Below are 24736 nucleotides of genomic sequence, written 5' to 3'. Positions count from 1 at the left end.
TTACGTGGGTGGTTCAGAAATTGTTTTTATTATTTTATTATTGTTTTTGGTTTTGTTTATTATATTTGCTATTGTTATATTTTTGAATTGCCATGTATGCTATTCTACTACACACCATATTGTATATGTATATTTTTCTCTAGTAGGCTATGTAAGTAGTAGTATATAGTGAATATCATTACTGGTAATTGTAGATATTGCATAATAAAATAAACCAATAATGCCAATAGCTTCAATAAAATAAACATAATGTAACATTTGAAGATAAAAGAAAACATGCGAAAAACAAATACTAAGATTAAAAGCAATGTTAAACGAAACTATAAATTGCCTAAAACTAAAACTAATTAACTAAAATTCTTCTAGCCACTTGTAGGATCTCTGGCCGGAGGAGAAAAGGAATTGACACGGTGTAGCAACTCATGAAATTGATTTGTCATTCTACTCATGTATTCCATGAATTCATGTCCCATATTAGTTAACTCTTCTCTAATGGCAACTTGTTCTGACATCAAAGCTTGAATGGCGGTGTTATAATCAGTTACGGGCATATGATGTCTAAGATCAGGTATTCCCGATTCTGCGGGCGGGATAGGATGAGGTGGAGAGGCAACATCATGATAACCAGTTGGTGTCTGTGGATCAGATTCAGCATAAGGAATCTGGTCGTCACAAATCTCATAATCTCTGATGGATTCAACAGATCTAATAGGAGAAGGTATTCCATTCAGGTTGTAGAGCCAATTATTTCGGTTATGGACACTAGTCATCGGACTAGGCATGGTGAATAGGTAAAAAACTTGGTTGTTAATTATTAGTTCAAACTCTTCAGGTCCAAGGTTTCCTATAAACATAGTGTTGAAGAGGAAAGGTATATTCATAGGCTCAATGCCACAAAAAGGGTTCAAATCAAGCATGGGTTGGCGCAATCCAATAGCATTAGCAATCATAGTTATCAATCCTCCTATTATGATCGGTGCACGGTCATCTTGAATAAGGCGGTCAAAACTCGCCAACATATAAGTAGCATCATTCACTGGACGGTTCTGGGAAGCACAAAATATTATGAAGAGTTAATCACGTGATATTGTGGTAATGTTGGATCTTTTCCCAAAGAGAGTGTGTGCTAGGATCTTGTGGAAATAACGAAAGGTCGGGTTATGTATGTTTCCAGAAAGAAACTCATGTTCCTCGGGGTCGTCATTTCCTGTCAAACTTCCCCAAAAATGCTCAAGCTCTCTATATTCAAAAAGGTCTTCTTGGCTCATGGTGAATGTATCAAAAGAAGTAGGGAACCCTAAAAGGTTAGTGAATTCTTGAATGTTAAACTGATACTCCATATTGAACATCCTGAACTGAATGAAACCTCGGTTTATTCCTTTTCCATGGTTTGGTAAATAGATCAGGGAGCTAAGGAATTCTAGAGTTAGCCTCCGGTGAGTAACAAATTATCTTCGAATAGGAGTGGTTTCCCACCCTATTTGACTCAGCAGATATAGGACACTCTCTCTTAGTCCAAGGACAGTCATTGCCCAATCATCAGCATAAAAACTTGGGTGCATCTCTCTATCCGCTAGTTCTTCAAATTTTTGTCTCTGAGCTCTCCCTCGGAATTTGATGCCCATACGATCAATATGTCCCATCAGGTTAGTGTTAACTAAAGAAAGAAAAACAAGGATTTAGTCAGGATTTGGCCAGATGCCGAAAGGAGAAAAGAAGAAAAGTTTTATAAAATAAAATAAAATAAATGAATACTGAATAAAATCAAAAGAATAATCAAAGAAAAAATAGTAAAAATTTGTGGGTTGTCTCCCACGAAGCGCTTTGTTTAATGTCGCAAGCTCGACATAAAACTATTAAATGTTAATCTATAAATTTAGGAGACAATACGTCTAAGTGCAGGACTCGCGAGTCTTCATTGTTTTCATCATAGTGATAATGTTTCAGACGATGCCCGTTTACGATAAATGCTTCAATAGATTTTCCTTTAATTTCCACAGCCCCACTAGGAAAGACATTAGTGACTTGGAAAGGGCCTGACCATCTAGAGCGTAGTTTTCCTGGGAATAACTTAAGTCTAGAGTTAAACAAGAGGACTACATCGCCTTGTTTGAAAGTTTTTCTCGATATACGTTTATCATGCCATTTTTTCGTTCTTTCTTTGTAGATTCTGGCATTTTTGTATGCGTCTTGTCTAAGTTCCTCTAATTCGTTTATATCAAGGATTCGCTTTTCACCGGCGGCCTTATAGTTTAAATTTAAATTTTTAATAGCCCAATAGGCCTTATGTTCTAACTCCACTGGGAGGTGGCAAGATTTACCATAAATAAGCCTAAATGGGGTTGTTCCTATGGGAGTTTTGTAAGCGGTTCGATATGCCCATAAAGCTTCGGGTAATTTTGATGACCAGTCTTTCCTCGAGGTGGCGACATGTACTTGTTGCCGAAAGAAGGTGGAAAAGGTCCCATGAAATCTATTCCCCACACGTCGAAAATTTCTACTTCCAAAATGCCCTTTTGTGGCATCTCGTCACGTCTAGATATGTTTCCTGTGCGTTGACACCTATCACATTTCTTGACAGCAGCATGCACATCCTTCCATATGTTTGGCCAATACATACCGGCTTGTAGGATTTTAGAGCAGGTCTTGGATGTACTTGTGTGTCCACCATAAGGAGCGGAATGACAATGTTGGATTATACTTTCTATCTCTTCTTCAGGTATACAGCGACGGAAAATACCATCGGGGCCTCTTTTGAAAAGTAAAGGGTCGTCCCAGTAATAATGTTTTATGTCATGGAAGAATCGTTTCTTTTGTTGGTAGGATAAATCAAGTGGAACCACTCCGGCGGCTAAATAATTGACAAAATCAGCGTACCATGGTGTAACGCATATAGCCAAGGTGGTCTCTACCTGTTCATCAGCTCTATTTTCTTCCAAATTAGCTATAAGTTTATCGTACGAGAAATCATCATTGATCGATGTTCTTTCCGGTTCCAGGTTTTCAAGTCTAGAAAGGTGATCTGCTACTACGTTTTCAGTTCCTTTTTTATCTTTGATTTCCAAATCAAATTCTTGTAACAACAAGATCCACCTTAGGAGTCTAGGTTTAGCGTCCTTTTTTGTTAAGAGGTACTTAATGGCAGCGTGGTCAGTGTAAACGATTATTTTAGCTCCGACCAAGTAAGAACGAAATTTATCTAGTGCAAATACTACTGCTAAAAGTTCTTTCTCGGTCGTGGCGTAATTCATTTGCGCTTCATCTAGGGTTCTACTTGCATAATATATGACGTGAAGTTTTTTATCCTTTCGTTGTCCTAAAACAGCGCCTACGGCGTAGTCACTTGCGTCACACATTATTTCGAATGGTTCATTCCAATCCGGAGTCTGCATTATGGGCGCGGAGATCAACGCTTGTTTAAGTGTTTGAAATGCTTCTAAACATTTATTGTCGAAGGTGAATTCAGCGTCTTTCATTAATAATACGGTTAAAGGTTTAGTTATTTTGGAGAAATCTTTAATAAATCGTCGATAAAAACCCGCATGTCCTAAGAAGCTTCGTACTTCTCTCACAGTTTTCAGAGGTTGAAGGTTTTCGATTACTTCTATTTTGGCTTTGTCTACTTCAATTCCTCTATTTGATATGATGTGTCCTAAAACAATTCCTTCTTGTACCATAAAGTGACATTTTTCCCAATTAAGTACTAGGTTTACTTTTACACATCGTTCTAGAACTCTTTCTAGGTTTTCAAGACATTCTTCGAAACTTTGCCCGCATACGGAAAAGTCATCCATAAAGACTTCCATGATGCTTTCGAGAAAATCGGCGAATATTGCCATCATGCACCTTTGGAAGGTTGCAGGAGCATTGCACAAGCCAAACGACATTCGTCGATAAGCGAAGGTACCAAAAGGACATGTGAACGTTGTCTTTTCTTGGTCATCAGGATGAATTGGTATTTTAAAGAAGCCTGATTAACCGTCCAGATAGCAGAAATGAGAATGCTTGGCTAATCGTTCTAACATCTAGTTTATGAATGGTAAAGGAAAATGATCTTTTCGGGTTGCTTTGTTAAGCTTCCTATAGTCAATGCACATTCTCCATCCCGATTCGATTCGTTTGGTTATAGTTTCTCCTTTTTCATTTTCGATCACGGTTATACCCCCTTTCTTTGGTACTACTGTCGCATTACGCGAAAAACCGGCCGGAAAAGACACAGAGCCGCCACCGTGCGTTATTTATCCCAAAGGAGGGAAAGGAAAAGCTCGAAGTAGACCTGGAAAGGACATGGTCTCACGACCAGAGATTTATGGGATCGGGAGTCGGTTATGCGAAGGGAAGGTATTAACACCCCTACGCATCCGTCGTACTCGAAGGGATCCACGCTCAGAAGAATAGAAGAATGGTTGCTAAAGATACTGCTCAAACACTGCACACACACTGGAAGGAAACATAGATGAAAGACAGAAGAAACGGAAGAAGAGGACTCGGCAGGATATCGCATCCTGGGCCTACGTAGTTTGTCAGACACAAACATCAGAGTCGACGTAGTTCGGGGGGGAAACATGCTCGCTAGGATGTCGCATCCTATGCATACGTATCTTCTCTAACCAGAGGAGGAATCAGAGCACTCGTAGCTCGGCTAACGCACGCCAAACAAAACACTAAACGGAGACGCTGAGACGTCAAAGCAAACACACAACTGGAAACGGAATGCCAATCGCTGGGCTTACATCCGACTCCGAACAAAGAAACGCAAACAGGAAACCGAATGCCAATCGCTGGACTTACATCAGACTCCAAACACAAACACCAACAGGAAACCGAATGCCAATCGCTGGACTTACATCAGACTCCAAACAAACAAACACCAACAGGAAACCGAATGCCAATCGCTGGACTTACATCAGACTCCAAACAAACAAACACCAACAGGAAACCGAATGCCAATCGCTGGACTTACATCAGACTCCAAACAAACAAACACCAACAGGAGGGTCTCGGTCGCAACGAGGGCGAGAGAAAAGGATCAAAGTTAGTTGTCAGTCAAACTCGACAAGACATCGCATCTCGTGCCTACGTATCTCATCTGGACATGAGAATCAGAGTTGCCGTAGTTCGGCTAAACTATTTCTGTTTGTTTTGTGTTTTTTATGTGAACAACGTCACTACGCAATCTACCGGATGCTCGACCTTGGGAGACTTACTCACCTGTAGTAGAAGGAGTTAATGTGTCCTTAAGAAGGGATAATGTTTGTTTTTGTTTTAGGAAAGCTCACGCAAGAAAGGAAGTCCTAGACGAAGGAACCGTGCTACCTTAGTTGACATGCAAACGAGAGACTATGCGAAGTCTAGCAATCCTATGGGGATACAATCGCACCACACAAACACATACAGCATGAAGTAAACACACCAACAAGGGGCTCAAACATCAAGGGTGAGGCTTTAGTCAAGGGGTCATATCAACCTCGACAAACAAGCCGGCTGGAAGGGTGTCTGAAGGGCTCTTAACCACTGACATTGACCGTCAGGGTGAGCAGATGAAAGGTGATGAGGGTAAGACCTCATGGCTCTTAACCCGGGCATGGGTGAGCTTCAATCAATGAAAGTGTGGGAGTCCAGAATGAGGAACTCTTCTCCACATGACTGACTCGATAGACAATGATCTTGGGTGTTTATTCAAAATGCATCAGCACGTAGTGCGAGCAAGATGAAAGACTCAACTGGATAGCAGGGGATGGATTGCACATCCCTTTTATCTGCCAATGCCTCTTCACTTAGGAGGTCTTTGAATGTAGAGGGCACAAAGATAAACAAGCACAGACATTGCCTCTTAAGGAGGGCTTCAGACAGGTGCCTGCCAAAAGAACATGACAGGTCTTCCAGACTACATGGAGTTAAAGGTCATTACCTAGGTGGTATGCCAACCACAAGCAAAGCAACTCAAACAATGAGTTAAAGCGGCTAAAGTACCTGTAAGAAAAGCTAAACAATCAGTACTATGTTCAGACAAGCTATCAATCAGACAAACAACAGTGGTTCCCAATATACACAACAAGCAAGCTTTATGTGCAAGCATTCAAATGGTTTCATCATCTCAAATGGCCTACAAACAGCAAGGGTTAGTGGACAAAAGCATTTTTGCATCTCAATTTATGATATCAACATCAACCATCAAGGCTAGAAGCTTGAACCTGAAATGCACAACTCAAAAGATGAGTACAAACTACTAGCACCAAGGCTAGGGTCAAAGGTAAGGCAAAAAGTCAAAATAGCAACCAATATTTCACAAGAAGCAACTTCAAACAAATGAGAACATGTCCTAAAAAGGACCAAGTCAAAAGCATTGAGCAAGGCCATGATTCACTCAAGAGAAGGCAAGGTAAGCAAAAGGTGCATACAATTGGTCAACCAGAACCAAAATTCCATATTAAATCAGAAATGACTCAAACAATTCTGGAAATTTTCATGAGCATACAACATGTCCAACATAATCATCCTGTCAAAAATCATAAACAGAGGAGCTCAATTGGCTAGGCAATGAAAATGGAGAAGATCAACATCAAATTGTGTGACACACATTGCCACACCATATTAGCATGTGCCTAAAACAGAAATGACAAAGGCTAAAAATGCACAACCAAGCCTCAAAAATCACACAACATGTTGAGAATCATCATGAAAAATTTCATGCCAATTGGATAACTATTGAGCATTTCATATCAATTTGAATGAGGCATGGTCCAAATGTATACATGTTCAATCAATCTAACACAATTTATTTTCCAGAAATGATAAAATCCTACAATCAACACCATAAAATTCTAGACATTCCAAGGATCATGTAGGAAAAAACCTGGAATTAATTGGATCATTTTTCAATTTGATATGAATTTTCGAAGATCATGGAAAAAATGAAATAAAAATTGAAATATGAAAATATAATGAAAAGAATTATGAAAACTGGAATTGTCATCAGGCAGGATCGAAGTGTGTACGCGCTATACCAAAACTACGTCGTTTTGGCCAGGAATTTGAATGGAGAAACGCACGCTAGCGAAACAACGTCGTTTCGCCCTAGGGTTTGCAGGCGGCGGCTGGTACTGTAGCTCGCGGAGGAAAACACCGTCTTCCTCATGAAGACGGTGGTGGTGAACAGTGACATTCATGAGAAATTTTGCAGAATCACGAAAATTTTATATCATTTTAAAGCTTGTGACATGTAGGTTCCGAATCTACCATTATTTTACTCTAATTCATCATGATCACAGCAAATCGAAGAGAAATCAACATGAACATTCAAACTTTAATCTCATGTATCTTCCTCAATATTGCGCCATTTTTCATGTTCTTTATATTAGTGGAATCAGCAAGTAAAACTCTACAACTCTATGTGCATAAAGAAGAGAATTAAGAGGTGCGAAATTCTGACCTCTTGGAGCTTCAACAATGGCAGTGGTAGATTCAAGGCTTGGCAAGCATCCAAATCCACTCCTGTATCACTGTTATGAAGCCTGAAGTTGAAATCGAGGCTTGGCACAACCTAGATCTAGCTCAAATAACCATTTCCATCTTCATGTTCTTCCTTGGATTATGCATGAATTCTGGCCAAAATCAATGATCCAAGGCTTGATCTACACCAAATCAATATCACAGAACAAGAATATGGAAGAAAATCAAAGGCTTATGTGGAAGAAATTTGAATTTGGATTGGGAGAAATTTTGGAGGGAAATTTTCAATCTAGATCTAGAATTGTGAATAATGAGAAATTCTGTTATGATTAGCTATTTATATGACATGTTAATCCATTTCCTAATCATGCTTAGGCTTGGCTAATTAAATTTTAATGAGAAAAGAGGTGTTGTGCAAAATTTGGTTTTTTCACCCCATGCATGCAATCCCACGTGAACAGTAACAATGGCCATGCAATTTCACTTAAAATCCTCTTATAAACATGTTGGAATGGTTAAAAAGTCCATATGATGCACCAATTTTGAATTCATGATTTTCCCTCCAAAAATCACATGAATAAGCAAATGATTATGTGATGAAATTTCATGCAATGCCTTGATGGATTTGGAAATTTCATGTCATGAGAAGAATTATGCAAAAAGGAGCACTCCATTTGGAATTATGAGTCAAAAGTTATGGCCTTTTGAAGTTCCAAGCACACTTGGCAATGATTTGATCATATCTTCTCAACCATTCATCAGATACTCATGATCTTGGACTTTTTGGAAATGGGAGAGAAAGATCTTAAACTTTTGTGTTGGGAAAAAATTCATTTGAAGCTTCTTTGATGTTGGAAAGTTGAGTTGAAGTTGGTCCAAAAACTTGCCATTTTTGGAAACTTGAAATTACATGTCACTTTCCATTTTGGGAAACTTTTGATTTGGCTTCAAAATCTTCAAGGTATGAGTTTGATATGATGAATAAACCTCTTTGGGACATGAATGAAGTGTTTCAAACCATTTCTCCACTTCCTAGCCCTTAGTTGACTTGCAGTTGACTTTTATGGGGCCTAGATGACCTGAAACTGCACTGTGGACTTTGAGCCTCTAACACTTGGTACAATTTGCTTCACAATGAACCTTGGCTCATATAAGCTCTCTCAAACAGCCATAGGGCCTTTTTCTCATGGAAATGCTTACTCCTTTGCACAGATGAATTCTCTTGATACCAGTTTTGACTGATAAGATGCAAGGTACTATGCAATGTTAATGCAATGTTAATGTGATGTCAAATGACCTAAAAAATGAAATGAATGTACAAATGGGGGATGCAAATTTGAGGTGCTACAGCTGCCCCTATTCAATCAGCTGGGAACCTGAACGGATGAGAGCAACGGCTGTCAGACCTTCAAGGTACACAGGGATTGAATACCAAAGAACCGTAGAAATTTGCACTCTGCGGGGGATGATCAAAGAAAAGAATGTTCACCAATGGCAACTTCCACTGGGGATTTGATTTTTATCACTGGACCAGACAAGACGTTTACCAAAGACTCTACTGGGGATTTTGATATTTATAGGAGACAGAACCACTACCATACATCATGGGATGAATGGGAATAGAAACCACGACCATACATCGAAAGACGACGAATGTGAAGCGAAACCACGACTAGACGTCAACGGACGAATAGGAATAACTCAACCAGACATCAACGGATGAATGGGAGAAAAGAACCACGACTAGACATCGAAAGACGATGAATAGGAAGAGAAACCACGACTAGACGCCAACGGACGAATAGGAAAGGCTCAACCAGACATCAACGGATGATTGGGAGAAAGGAACCACGACTAGACGTCAACGGACGAATAGGAATAAAGAAACCACGACTAGACATCGAAAGACGATGAATAGGAAGAGAAACCACGACTAGACGCCAACGGACGAATAGGAAAGGCTCAACCAGACATCAACAGATGAATGGGAGAAAGGAACCACGACTAGACGTCAACGGACGAATAGGAATAAAGAAACCACGACTAGACATCGAAAGACGATGAATAGGAAGAGAAACCACGACTAGACGCCAACGGACGAATAGGAAAGGCTCAACCAGACATTAACGGATGAATGGGAGAAAGGAACCACGACTAGACGTCAACGGACGAATAGGAATAAAGAAACCACGACTAGACATCGAAAGACGATGAATAGGAAGAGAAACCACGACTAGACGCCAACGGACGAATAGGAAAGGCTCAACCAGACATCAACGGATGAATGGGAGAAAGGAACCACGACTAGACGTCAACGGACGAATAGGAATAAAGAAACCACGACTAGACATCGAAAGACGATGAATAGGAAGAGAAACCACGACTAGACGCCAACGGACGAATAGGAAAGGCTCAACGAGACATCAACGGATGAATGGGAGAAGGAGACCACGACTAGACGTCAACGGACGAATAGGAGAAAGAAACCACGACTAGACGTCAACGGACGAATAGGAAAGACTCAACCAGACATCTACGGATGAATGGGAGAAAGAAACCACGACCAGACATCGAAAGACGATGAATGGGAAGAGAAACCACGACTAGACGTCAACGGACGAATAGGAAAAGCTCAACCAGACATCAACGGATGAATGGGAGAAAGAAACCACGACCAGACATCGAAAGACGATGAATGGGAAGAACTCAATGTTACGGGCATCGAAAGATGATGTCTACAGACACCAAAAGACAGGACCCACACGGGGATCAACACGACACTCACGGGTATCATAAAGATGACATCTACATATGTCAGGACAAGGCCACACACTTGTCGGGGACTACGCTAGGGAGTCAAGCTTTCCTTCCACAAGCGGGCGAGGAAATAAACCTCTCTGGGGATTATCAACTCTGCATGCTGTCAGGAGCAACTGCTACAAATGTGTCGTGCCGATTGTTGAACAATGATCCGCCTCTGTTGGGGATATGATCCAATCCGGTTTAACACATGTATGCATATTTTTGAATTTCTATGGTGTAATGCTCCATATTGAATGGAAATGCTACGCTATTTGAGGATGCAATGATTACTACATGCAAGATGCAAAATGAAGATAACTCCCACTGGGGAGAACTGGTTGCTCTGCTGAGCACACAATTCTGATCTGCTCTTCGAACTCTATGGGGAGACACAACAAATCTGCTGCGGATGCTTGCTGATCTGACACTTTGGATGTGGTAGAGGAACCAACTCAACTGGGGAATCTCTGGCTGAGGAACACCCACCTCTCAAACGTGCTGGGGGAATAGCACTGCTGTTGGAGAAAATATAAATCCCACTGGGGACAACTTTCACTGAATCCAATCCACCTGGAAACTCCGCTAGAGGAACCAACCAATGCTCACCTCCGCTGGAGATAACTGCCAACCCACGGGCAGGATTAACTCTACTGGAGATAATTTCCACCGAACTTGATCCGCTTGGGGACTTCGCCGGGGAAAACCATCAACGTAAACCTCTGTTGGGGAGACTTTCTAGGGGAAAACAATCACAACCCTGCTGGGGAAAGGCATTCACGACCCTGCTGGGGATTACAGTGCTTCAGACCCGACTGCTGAGGAACAAACTACCCACAGGCACCACCGCTGGGGAAATAGCAACCTTAAGACTCAGTGGGGACTAACAGTCTTCAGACCTGCTGGGGAAAGAGCAACTTTCAAGCCTGCTACCGAGGGACAAACTACCCACAGACACCTCCGCTGGGGAAAAACAGTTCTAAAAGCTTTCAGACTTGCTAAGGGAAGAGCCACTTTCAAGCCTGCTGGGGAGACATCCTCAACCCTGCTGGGAAATCCCTGATCTAGAATAGGTTGGGGAGACAAGTCCTGAACTTGCTTTAGACAGCCCAACTCCTCACACCAACGGACAGTGTTGAAACATCTCTAGACAAACTGTGGCTTATCTGCTCTAGCCAGCAATCAAAGATAATAACTTGCAAAACAGCAAGACATACATGTCCCAGGGGTTTGTATGGACAAGGTACACCCAAGTGTATTCAACATTCAAAATGATTTTCAAATGTTTTATCTTTCTGCACGCTATTGTCTAGCCTTCATGCTTTTTATATGCAATGTTTATCAAAAATTCGGACGTTTTTTGCAAACAAAACAGTAAAAGTAAAAACAAGAGAGCAATTTGACTGAATAACGACTTTTATTGATTGAAAATGGCCTAAAAAGGCAAATACATCGGGAAGCAATTCCTAGGAAGAGGTAATTGCGCATAAAAGGAAAAATCTATCCTAGTGGCAATGTGAATACGGCATCCACTATTTTCCAATTCTGTTATGACTCACAAATCCTCAACTTCCCCCAAATTCCTTGCTTTCTGAGAAGAATGATTGGACCGATCATATCCTTCAAGATGGTAGACGCTGAAGCGCGATGAAGTACAGATAACTCAGACTGTAGTCTTCGCTTTAATCCCTCTTTTGCCTGGATCGCTCTTTCGGGTTTTCGACTTACCGGGTGTACATATTCTTTTTATTCTTTATCCCTAACTTTTGCCCGAACCTTTTCTTTTTTTTTTATTGGTTCGCCGGGATGCCCTTTTTTGCCTGGACTCTTTTATTCTTTTCGTCCAGCGAGTCAATTTACGCGAAGTATTTTTTGACTACATCTGAGTTAACAGGGGACGGAAAATCTTCACCATCCATAGTGGTAAGCATCAAGGCTCCACCGGAGAAAACCTTCTTAACAACATATGGACCATCGTAATTCGGAGTCCACTTGCCTCTGTTATCTGTACCGGGAGGAAGGATCCTCTTCAAAACCAAATCACCTGTCTGATAGCTTCGAGGATGCATTTTCTGATCAAAGGCCTTCTTCATCCTTCTCTGATACAGTTTCCCATGGCACACAGCTGCTAACCGCTTCTCCTCAATAAGGCTCAACTCGTTAAACCTTGTCCGAATCCACTCAGCTTCGTCCAGCTTGACGTCCAGCAGGACTCTTAGAGAAGGAATCTCCACTTCAACTGGTAGGACTGCTTCCATACCATACACAAGGGAGTAAGGGGTTGCCCCGGTCGACGTACGTACTGAGATACGGTACCCATGCAAAGCGAAAGGCAACATCTCATGCCAATCCTTGTACGTCACGACCATCTTCTGCACAATCTTCTTAATGTTCTTGTTTTCCGCCTCTACAACACCATTCATCTTTGGTCTGTAAGGAGAAGAATTGTGATGTTCGATCTTAAAATCTTTGCAAAGCTCTTTCATCATCTTGTTATTGAGATTGGAACCATTGTCAGTAATGATTCTCTCAGGAACCCCATAACGACAGATAATCTCTTTCTTAATAAATCGGGCAACCACTTGCTTGGTAACATTAGCATAGGAAGCCGCTTCCACCCACTTGGTGAAGTAATCAATCGCGACCAGGATGAAGCGATGTCCATTAGAAGCAGTAGGTTCAATCTTCCCAATCATATCGATGCCCCACATCGCGAATGGCCAAGGCGAATTCATGACATTCAGAGGGCTTGGTGGTACATGCACTTTATCAGCATAAATCTGGCATTTGTGGCATTTCCGAGCGTATTTGAAACAATCGGATTCCATAGTCATCCAGTAATAACTGGCTCTCAACAAATTTTTGGACATTGCATGACCACCAGCATGAGTACCAAAAGATCCCTCGTGTACTTCCTGCATCAACATGTCTGCTTCGTGTCTATCCACGCATCTGAGCAGAACCATGTCGAAGTTCCTCTTGTACAACACATCATCCTGATTCAAATAAAAGCTTCCAGCTAGCCTTCTCAGGGTTTTCTTGTCATTCTTTGACGCTCCTTCAGGATACTCCTGACTCTTGAGGAAATTCTTGATATCATAGTACCACGGCTTCTCATCAACAACAGACTCGGCTGCAAACACATACGCAGGCCTCTCGAGTCGATTCACCGCAACATGCGGCACATGATTATGCCAATGAACTTTGATCATAGAAGACAAAGTAGCCAAGGCATCAACCATCTGATTTTCATCACGGGGTACATGATACAGCTTCATTGTTTTGAAGAAAGTAAGGATCCTTCTGGTATAATCTCTGTAAGGAATCAAATGCGGCTGATGAGTATTCCAGTCTCCATTGACTTGGTTGATCACTAGAGCGGAATCTCCATAAATGTCCAGAGTTTTGATCCTTAGATCGATGGCTTCTTCAATCCCCATGATACAAGCCTCATACTCAGCCTCGTTGTTGGTTACGTCAAAAGTCAATCTGGCAGAAAAAGGCAGGTGTGCACCTTTAGGATTAATGAGCACTGCCCAAACACCGTTTCCATTCACATTAACTGCCCCATCAAATATCAGTGTCCACTTGTCATCGGGATCCGGTCCTTCCTCGACAAAAGGCTCTTCATAATCTTTCATCTTTAGATACATGATGTCTTCATCGGGGAATTCAAACATCATCGGCTGATAATCATCAATCGGTTGCTCGGCAAGGTAATCAGACAGAACACTACCTTTGATGGCCTTCTACGACGTATACTGGATATCATACTCTGTCAAAATCATCTGCCAACGAGCCACTCGTCCGGTGAGAGCCGGCTTCTCAAAGATGTACTTCACTGGATCCATCTTAGAAATCAACAAGGTAGTATGGTTCAACATATACTGTCTCAGTCGGCGAGCAGCCCATGCCAAAGCACAACAAGTTTTCTCGAGCAGTGAATATCTTGTTTCAAAGTCGGTAAACTTTTTACTAAGGTAGTATATTGCATGCTCTTTTCGACCAGACTCATCATGTTGTCCCAGTACACACCCCGTCGAGTTCTCAGTCACTGAAAGGTACATTATCAGAGGCCTCCCAGGAACTGGAGGTATAAGGATTGGAGGTTTCTGCAAATATTCTTTTATTTTATCAAAAGCTTTTTGACAGTCATCATTCCACCTGATTGCTTGATCTTTTCTTAGCAATTTGAATATCGGTTCACACGTGGCAGTTAGGTGAGATACGAACCGTGCAATGTGGTTCAATCTCCCTAAAAACCCACGAACCTGCTTTTCTATTCTCGGTTCAGGAATTTCTTGAATAGCTTTCACTTTCGCTGGATCAACCTCAATCCCTTTCTCACTGACAATGAAGCCTAACAGCTTCCCGGATCTCACCCCAAACGTACACTTGTTCGGATTCAGCCTCAGTTTGAACTTTCTCAGCCTTTCAAACAACTTCTGCAAGTTTACCAAGTGCTCCTCTTCTGTCTGAGACTTCGCAATCATGTCATCCACGTACACTTCAATTTCTTTGTGCATCATGTCATGAAAGAGAGTCGTCATAGCCCTCTGATAGGTAGCATCGGCATTCTTCAGCCCGAATGGCATCACCTTATAGCAGAACGTGCCCCAAGGTGTAATGAATGTCGTTTTTTCCATGTCTTCTGGCGCCATCTTGATCTGATTATAGCCAGAGAAACCATCCATGAAAGAGAAAACCGAGGATTGAGCCGTGTTATCAACCAATACATCAATGTGAGGTAATGGAAAGTCATCTTTCGGACTGGCTTTGTTTAAATCCCGGTAATCGACACACATCCTGACTTTACCATCCTTCTTCGGCACGGGCACGATGTTGGCCACCCACGGGGGATAATTGGTAACTGCCAGAAAACCCGCATCCAACTGCTTCTGAACCTCTTCTTTGATCTTGACAGCCATATCAGGACTAGTTCTGCGAAGCTTCTGCTTTACCGAAGGACAATCTTCTCTGAGAGGTAGCCTGTGCACCACAATATCTGTATCCAACCCAGGCATATCTTGATACGACCATGCGAAGATTTCCACATATTCTCGCAGCATCTCAATCAGCCCTCTCTTGACATCTTCCTTCAAAGCAGCCCCGATCTTGATCTCTTTCCTGGCATCCTTAGTACCCAGGTTAACAACTTCCAACTCTTCCTGATGGGGTTGGATGACCCTTTCCTCCTGCTTCAATAACCTGACCAGTTCTTTGGGGAGTTCACAATCTTCCTCACTCTCCTCTTCGACTTGGTAAATGGGATTATCGAAATCATACTGAGCCATAACATAACTGTTTTTAGTGGAGTCCGCGAGATCGATTCTGCGCGAGCGATGTTCAATGCTTTATTTTAGAAAAGAGTTCAAGAAAGTCACAAAAAACAAAAACATTGCCATTTTTATTGTTTTGAAAAATGAAAAAATAACAACAGAAAGACAGTGAGCACAAATTTGTTTGCAAAACGTCCTTTATTAATGATAATCATTTCAAAACATGATATGGCCCTACAATGAACCACTACACCCCGGGCAGAGCGTAGGGTTTGTGCAAAATGAAAAACAAAAGAAAATTACTCTGTCTGAAGAGTAACTTGGACTATTTAATTGGCTGCATTATATGGTAAAACACTAGCTGGATTCTAATGTCTTGACTGATGTCATGACATGGTGTGTATGTGTGACTGCATTGTAGGTTAGAATATCTAACTGTACTCTGATGTCTTGACTGATGTCATGACACACTTGAGTAGTTACTGCAGGATTAGCTAATACAGGATTTATTGAATGTCAAACTGGATGCTGTGACATTCATCCCTGTCAGCAGATACTGAGGAATAGAACAGTTGGTGTTCTGTTAGAGCTCAGTATTCATTTGCAGTCTGGTTATCAAGGAAGAACCAGACCTGGCATAAGGCCTACTGTATGAATGTCAAAGTGGATGTTATGACATTCATCATGGACAGTATATATTGAATAATAGACAGAGTGATGTTCTGCTACACTTCAGTATGTTTCTTAGTTTGTTCTTCAAGAGGATAACAGAACTAACTTAAGGCCAAATGTGTAAATGTCATATTGGATACTTTGACATTTATTAATGTAAGCTGTTACTGTAGTATGGTCATTTTGGTCATGTACAGGTCAGCAAAATTGTACAGTCTATTTTCTGGAAAAACAGACTCAGCATATGATCCTTGATGTCTAGCTGAATGTCGTGACATTCATTCCTGACAGCATATGCTATATTGTAGGTTGTTCAGTTTTCTGTTTCAGCTTTTTCTTAGGCTATTCTTCAGGAAGTCAACAGCTTAGAGAAAAACCAGGAAATCAACAACCAAGCTACATTTAATGAACCTAACAAATAGCCTATTTGTTAGTAACCTAGATATTGAATTTATGGGAACTCGCGTGACCTTAAATTCAGGAGAATACAAGTTCAAAAGCCCAGGTACTGCAATATAAAAGGAAGTCGTTCCTTCATTCAGTTTCGGGGATTTTGAGGCGTGAAGATTAAGTGTGTCCATCATACTTCACTGCTGTATTTTTGTGAGTCTTGTATTAGACATATCTTGTAAGCCAAGCCATTGTCACGTTGATGATTGTTTTGGTATAGGGTGTTCATTGAGTTGTAAGTGTTGTGTCGCTCAAAGCTTTTAAGCGTGAGTGCTGTGTATCTTGATTAAAGCTGTTAAGCACAATCAAGAGTTGTTTGAAGTGTGACTTCAACGTTGTCTTTAATATTGATTAAAGGTAGTAATCACTGAGGTGATTGAGGGGGAGTGAGTAGGAACTCTGATCTTAGAGTAAGATTGAAATTGCATTGGGTAGGGATTAAGTGACAAGTTGTAAACGGGTGAGTTTAGCTTTGAATTAATACTACTGATAGTGGATTTCCTCCCTGGCTTGGTAGCCCCCAGATGTAGGTCATGTTGGACTGAACTGGGTAAACAATTACTTGTGTTATTTACTGCACTTACTGTTAAGTTCTGCATAATTCTTGTCTGTGCAGAATTGGATGTCATAACAACCCGTGTGACATCTAAAGTCTGATAACTAGAATTTCAATTGGCATCAAAGCAGGCACCCTGCTTGTGAATTTCTGGGTGAGATCTAGGGAAGTTACTTTCTAGTACCATGGACAAGGATATAGGACACTCAAATAGACCACCCATGTTGGATGGCTCTAATTATGATGACTGGAAGCCTCGTATGATAGCCTTCTTAAGGTCTCTAGATAGCAAAGTCTGGAGAGCTGTCAACAAAGGATGGGAACATCCAATGAGGACAGGTGAAGATGGAGTCAGTGTGCAGATTCCTGAAAAAGAGTGGGCCAAGGAGCAAGAGGCATTAGCTCTTGGAAATTCCAAGGCCCTGAATGCATTGTTCAATGGAATCAGTAAGAACATCTTCAGGCTGGTGCACCACTGTAAACTAGCTAAGGAAGTTTGGGATACTCTCAAGGTAACTCATGAAGGTACTTCCAAAGTGAAGATGTCCAAACTTCAGATGCTGACCACCAAGTTTGAAAATCTGAGGATGAAAGAGGATGAGACTATTCATGACTTTCACATGAATATTCTTGAAATTGCAAACACCTCTGGTGGACTAGGTGAGAAAATGGCTGAAGAGAAACTTGTAAGAAAGATACTCAGGTCCTTGCCTAAGAGATTTGCTATGAAGGTCACAGCCATAGAGGAGGCGCAGGACATCTGCAACATGAAGGTGGATGAGCTCATTGGTTCTCTCCAAACCTTTGAAATGGGCCTGTGTGAGAATACTGAAAAGAAGAACAAAAGCGTAGCTTTTGTATCTAATGCTGAAGAGGAGTCAGAAGCAGGATATATTGAAGGTGATGAAAGTATATCAGAAGCCTTAGCCATGCTTGGGAGACAGTTCAACAAGCTCATAAAGAAAGTTGATCAACAGGGTAGACCTAATGTCAAGAACATCCCATCTGACATAAGGAAAAGATCAACTTCTGAAGAAAAGTTCAACCAAGGCAAGGGAATCCAGTGCCATGGATGTGAAGGATATGGTCATATTAAGGCTGACTGCCCTACCTTCCTCATGAGGCAAAGGAAAGGGCTATCTGTCACCTGGTCAGAAGAAGACACTTAGAGTGAATCTGAAGGAGAATCTGCCAAACATGTCACTGCTCTGACCAGTGTCTGTACCTCAGAAGATAACTCAAGTGGAGATGAGCTCACCTTGGATGAACTTGCTGCCTCATATAAAGAACTATGTGTTAAAAGTGCAGAAGTGTGTATCCAAGGAGAAAAGCATAAGAAACTCATCAAAGAGCTAGAAGTTGAGAAACTAGAGCAGCTGAAAGTCATAGAGGGTCTGAAGGGTGAGATTTCTTTGTTGACCTCTAAGCTAGACCAAATGACCAAATCCATCAAAATGTTGAATAAGGGATCTGACACCTTGGAAGAGATCCTGAAGATAGGACAGAAGTCTGGAACCACTTCTGGTTTAGGCTTTGGGAAAAGATCCTCAGCTGAATGCAAACGCCCAAAGGCTAAAGTTCAGAAATCCAAAGGGAAGTCACATCCAATGTCTCAACATCGAGGAACCAGAATGAGCAACCATCAGAAGAAGAAATTCAAGAGATGGAGATGTCATTACTGTGGTAGATTCGGTCACATAAAACCCTTCTGCTATAGGTTGCATGGTTACCCAAACCAGACCCCATAAGGTAGGCCTAAGAAGAAGGTGTCTATGCATAATGTCCCCATTAAGAAACAAACATGGGCGGCTAAGCAGACACCTCAGGTCAATCCTAAGCAGCAGGCATCTAAGTTTCACTTCTCTCCTGAGAATCAACAGTGTGTTGCTAACCTTGCTCACACATCTTCAAGGGCACATATCAGACAAGACTGGTACCTTGATAGTGGTTGCTCAAGGCATATGACTGGGATGAGCAACCTAGTGGTGAATCTACATCCTCCTACCACCAAGTTTGTAACATTTGGTGATGGAACTAAAAGAGAAGTCAAGGGTGTTGGTAAGCTGGACTGTCCTGAAGCTCCAAAATTGAGTGGTGTATTGTTAGTAAAAGGACTAACTGTGAACCTCATAAGCATAAGCCAGCTATGTGACCAAGGATGCAAGGTGGAATTTACCAAGGGAGGATGTGTGGTGCTGAATGGGTGCAATCAAGAAGTGATGAGAGGAGACAGATCCAAAGATAATTGCTATCTATGGAAATCTAAAGACTCTCCCAACTTTCCCAAGTGTCCTTTAGCCAAGGAAGATCAGGAAGGGAACCTGGGACATGGAAGACTTGATCTCCTTCAGGTAAAAGGAATGAAGAAGAGCATTTCAAAGGGAGCTATGAGAAGAGTCTCATATCTGTCTTTAGATAAAAGGACAGACTGTGGAAAATGTCTGATTGAAAGTAATGAGCCATTGGCACCTATTGGTCATCATACAAATGATATGACAGCAAGGGATAGACAGAGGTGTGTATTATTGTCGTCTGCAGAAACTCAATACCTAGCTTGTGGTAGCAGGTGGTCATCCCTAGTATGGAGGAACCTGATGCAGACAGAGTACAATGTCACTCGGAATGTCATGACATTGTACGCTACTAAGTGTGACAATAGTAAGGGCAAAAAGGGAATGCGTGCGTCTGAATGTTTATAGCAACTAATGAAGTTAGTTAGCTACTGTTTAGTAAGTCAAATTATTAAACAACAAATAGTGAGCTCTGAGTGGTTAAAATCTAATAGGCCTTACTCTTGCATAAAGCGTTTCACATTCCGTCGCTTCAAACCCCATTCGTGCAAACCCTCTTCCAAAGAAACGGTTCATCTTCCCTCTGAGATATTCAGCATGGCTCACCAATCCGATACCACCTCCTATACTACCGTGTCCGATTCTCACAACACGGAGTTCAGCAACCCCAACCGGGAGGAAGTTAGTGTCAACGCTGCAACGTCGTCCTATGCAAGAAGACCAAAAGAAACGGTCTCCAGAATCTCCTCAGCTATCGCTCTGGACAACCCTTCCAAGGAAGGATCGAGGTATGTGCACAATGCCATTGCCTCTATGGTCACTAAGATTCTGTCCGGGGATCAGAATGTTCCTGGGGTTTCTGTTCCCTTGAACACTATCGTACCCGATGATGGTGCATGTCATGAAACCGCAGTTGTGTTAAGGGAAAATGTGTCTGGATTACCTGAAGAGGGTCCTAAGAATGATAAACATGTAAGCAAGGTGAGAGGTGAGAAGGTAAGTGTCCCTCAAGATGTTGAGGCCAACCCTAGAGCTGACACAGTCAACCTGGAAGAGTTCTCTGATAACGAACTGTTGGCCTCAGTTATCCCTAGCATAGCCAAGAGGGTCAGGACTAAGAGAGGGAAAAAGACAGTGATGCAAAGGTCTCCATCCAAGGAAGTTGATGAGACAACTTCTCCCAAGCAAACAGTGACAGAAAGTGCACACAAAAGGAAAGGTCATGGCCCTGCAAAATCTTGGAGCAAAGAGGTGCCCAAGAAACTAAAGACCAAGGTTGTTGTGGTGGAGTCTGACTCGGATGCTCCCTATGATGTCACAACATCCCTGTCCAGGAAGAAGCCAACCTCTAGCAAGTTGGCTGCTAGCGTTCCAGAGGTGCCTATAGACAATGTATCCTTCCACTTTGCCTCTAGTGTGAACAGATGGAAGTATGTCTACCACAAGAGGCTGGCCTTGGAGAGGGAACTGGCTCAGAACGCCTTGGAGTGTAAGGAGATTGTGGATCTTATCAGAGAGGCAGGACTGATGAGAACTGTGACTCAACTACCCAAGTGCTATGAGACTCTGGTGAAGGAATTCATTGTCAATCTGTCTGAGGAGTGTGCTGATGGGAAGTCCAGAGAGTTTAGAAAGGTCTATGTGCGTGGCAAGTGTGTGACCTTTTCCCCCTCAGTAATCAATTTGTACTTGGGAAGAGCAGATGAAGTGCAACCAGAGCTTGAAGTGACTGACAACAGAATCTGTGAAGTCATCACAGCAAAGCAAGTCCGGAAATGGCCTCTCAAAGGGAAGCTGGTGGCCAGCCAACTCAGTGTGAAGTATGCCATGCTACACAAAGTTGGAGCAGCCAACTGGGTACCCACAAATCACAAGTCAACTGTGTCTGTGATGTTAGGAAAGTTCATCTATGCTGTTGGAACCAAGGCAAAGGTGGACTATGGCACCTACATCTTTGATCAGACCATGAAACGTGCTGGGAGTTTCAGTGTGAAGGGGCATATAGCCTTTCCGTCTCTCATATGTGGTATTGTGCTGAGTCAATTCCCACACATCCTAACAGACAATGACTTTGTGAAAAGAAGAGAAAGTCCATTGGCCTTCAGCTACAAACTGTTCCAGGGCAAGCATGTCCCTGACATTGTCATGACATCGGAAGAAGCATCCAAAACTGGCAACCAACCAGATAAAGCTGCTGTCATTGCTGTGCTCAGAGAGACCTGCAAAGAGCTGGAGGCTAGGAAGCTTGCTTTGGAAAAACTGATCTTTCAATTGGAGATGTCTGCAGAGGATACAGATGGAGCTGCAAGGCAAAGCTCAGAGGGTGAGGAGGAGGCTAGTTCTGAGGAGGAGGCTGATGATGAGGCTGAGGAATAAATACCTGTCTTTTTGTGTTTTCGGTCGGTTGTGTGTAATTCTGCTTACTATTTGTGGATCTGTAACTTAAAGTGTTGCTTTGGCAACATTTTTGACAAAAAGGGGGAGTGACAAGTGATGCCCCAGGACAACAGAATTTTATTATTTTGTTAAAACAGGTTCATGACAGATTCAAGTTTTCCTCGCCTGCAGCTGATGTGTGATGAAGTTTGTATTTAACTTCTGTTTGTATGCTGTTCTGTTGTGTGTGTGAAGTTTTTATTTAACTTCCCCCCCCCCCCCTGCAGCAGCTGATGTGTGTTGAAGTTTTTATTTAACTTCTGTATGTGTGCTGTAATGTGAAGTTTCACTTAACTTCCATGTGTGAGTGTGTTGCCACTCTGAGTGTATTAGCTAGGTTTATTTCCTGCTAGATGTGTGATTCCGCTGCTATGAACTCTGTTATGGGGATCAAAGTGTTTTAGCCAAAAATTTGCCAAAGGGGGAGTTTGTAGGTGTTTAATTGGTTGCATTATATGGTAAAACACTAGCTGGATTCTAATGTCTTGACTGATGTCATGACATGGTGTGTATGTGTGACTGCATTGTAGGTTAGAATATCTAATTGTACTCTGATGTCTTGACTGATGTCATGACACACTTGAGTAGTTACTGCAGGATTAGCTAATACAGGATTTATTGAATGTCAAACTGGATGCTGTGACATTCATCCCTGTCAGCAGATACTGAGGAATAGAACAGTTGGTGTTCTGTTAGAGCTCAGTATTCATTTGCAGTCTGGTTATCAAGGAAGAACCAGACCTGGCATAAGGCCTACTGTATGAATGTCAAAGTGGATGTTATGACATTCATCATGGACAGTATATACTGAATAATAGACATAGTGATGTTCTGCTACACTTCAGTATGTTTCTTAGTTTGTTCTTCAAGAGGATAACAGAACTAACTTAAGGCCAAATGTGTAAATGTCATATTGGATACTTTGACATTTATTAATGTAAGCTGTTACTGTAGTATGGTCATTTTGGTCATGTACAGGTCAGCAAAATTGTACAGTCTGTTTTCTGGAAAAACAGACTCAGCATGTGATCCTTGATATCTAGCTGAATGTCGTGACATTCATTCCTGACAGCATATGTTATATTGTAGGTTGTTCAGTTTTCTGTTTCAGCTTTTTCTTAGGCTATTCTTCAGGAAGTCAACAGCTTAGAGAAAAACCAGGAAATCAACAACCAAGTTACATTTAATGAACCTAACCAATAGCCTATTTGTTAGTAACCTAGATATTGAATTTATGGGAACTCGCGTGACCTTAAATTCAGGAGAATACAAGTGAAAAAGCCCAGGTACTGCAATATAAAAGGAAGTCGTTCCTTCATTCAGTTTCGGGGATTTTGAGGCGTGAAGATTAAGTGTGTCCATCATACTTCACTGCTGTATTTTTGTGAGTCTTGTATTAGACATATCTTGTAAGCCAAGCCATTGTCACGTTGATGATTGTTTTGGTATAGGGTGTTCATTGAGTTGTAAGTGTTGTGTCGCTCAAAGCTTTTAAGCGTGAGTGCTGTGTATCTTGATTAAAGCTGTTAAGCACAATCAAGAGTTGTTTGAAGTGTGACTTCAACGTTGTCTTTAATATTGATTAAAGGTAGTAATCACTGAGGTGATTGAGGGGGAGTGAGTAGGAACTCTGATCTTAGAGTAAGATTGAAATTGCATTGGGTAGGGATTAAGTGACAAGTTGTAAACGGGTGAGTTTAGCTTTGAATTAATACTACTGATAGTGGATTTCCTCCCTGGCTTGGTAGCCCCCAGATGTAGGTCATGTTGGACTGAACTGGGTAAACAATTACTTGTGTTATTTACTGCACTTACTGTTAAGTTCTGCATAATTCTTGTCTGTGCAGAATTGGATGTCATAACAACCCGTGTGACATCTAAAGTCTGATAACTAGAATTTCAAACATCAATCTTGCTCAAAATCTTCTTGGGCAACACGTTCAAAGACGAGCCAGTATCCATTAACACATGCGACAGCACTGCGCCTTTGCACTCCATGATGATATGCAGGGCTTTGTTATGGTTGCGACCCTCAGGCGTCAGATCCAGGTCTGTGAACCCCAAACCGTGTCTCGTGCTCACATTCGCAATAACACCCTCAAGTTGATTGACAGAAATCTCTTGAGGCACGTAAGCCAGATTCAACATTTTCAGCAAGGCGTTACGGTGTGCCTCAGAGCACAATAACAATGAGAGGATAGAAATCTTGGACGGAGTTTGATTCAGCTGGTCCACGATCTTATAATCACTTTTCTTAATGATATTCATGAACTCCTCCACATCTTTCTCAAATGAACCCTCGGGCGCTTCCTTCTGCACAGGTCCTTCCTCAACCACAGCTTGCTTACCTTTTGCTTTGGCAAGAGCCTCAGCATTGTTATCTCTCAAAGTCTGCGGTGCAAACAGACGCCCACTTCTTGTAAAACCCCCAGGTCCTCCTACATTGTCCACAGCCAGACCAATAGTTACTGGAGCTCTAACTGGCACACCAATGGTTACGGGAGCTTGATTTATTGGTCTGATTTGATTCTCTGACCTTTTGTTGTTGCGGTAAGCATTATCATACCTCCAAGGAACGGCCCTACTATTCTCAACAGGTCTTCTATCGGAAGCAACGATAGTAGTAGGAGTACCAACCGTTACTGGAGCAGATATGGTGACAGGAGTACCAACCGTTACTGGTGCACTGATAGTTCTTGGAGCACGTCCAGGACCCTCGGACGGTTTGAAATAAATGGTGACAGTTGACACCACCCCACGATCTTTCACAGCCCGACTAAACTGGAGGCAACCATCATCAA

General features: G+C 41.9%; 1 protein-coding gene across 1 annotated transcript; it reads left to right on the top strand.

The window, feature by feature from the left end:
* The first annotated feature begins 20096 nt into the window (after window positions 1–20096).
* Window positions 20097–21568, top strand: LOC127081483 (uncharacterized). Its single transcript, XM_051021737.1, has 2 exons — window positions 20097–20891; window positions 21488–21568. The coding sequence occupies exons 1-2, from the start codon at window positions 20097–20099 to the stop codon at window positions 21566–21568; spliced, it is 876 nt and encodes a 291-aa protein (XP_050877694.1).
* The last annotated feature ends 3168 nt before the right edge of the window (window positions 21569–24736 follow it).

This window comes from Lathyrus oleraceus, chromosome 5, assembly GCF_024323335.1.
Source record: "Lathyrus oleraceus cultivar Zhongwan6 chromosome 5, CAAS_Psat_ZW6_1.0, whole genome shotgun sequence".
NCBI classification, from domain to species: Eukaryota; Viridiplantae; Streptophyta; class Magnoliopsida; order Fabales; family Fabaceae; genus Lathyrus; species Lathyrus oleraceus.
Note: the sequence above shows the minus strand (reverse complement) of the source record. Positions and strands in the feature narration are given on the sequence as shown.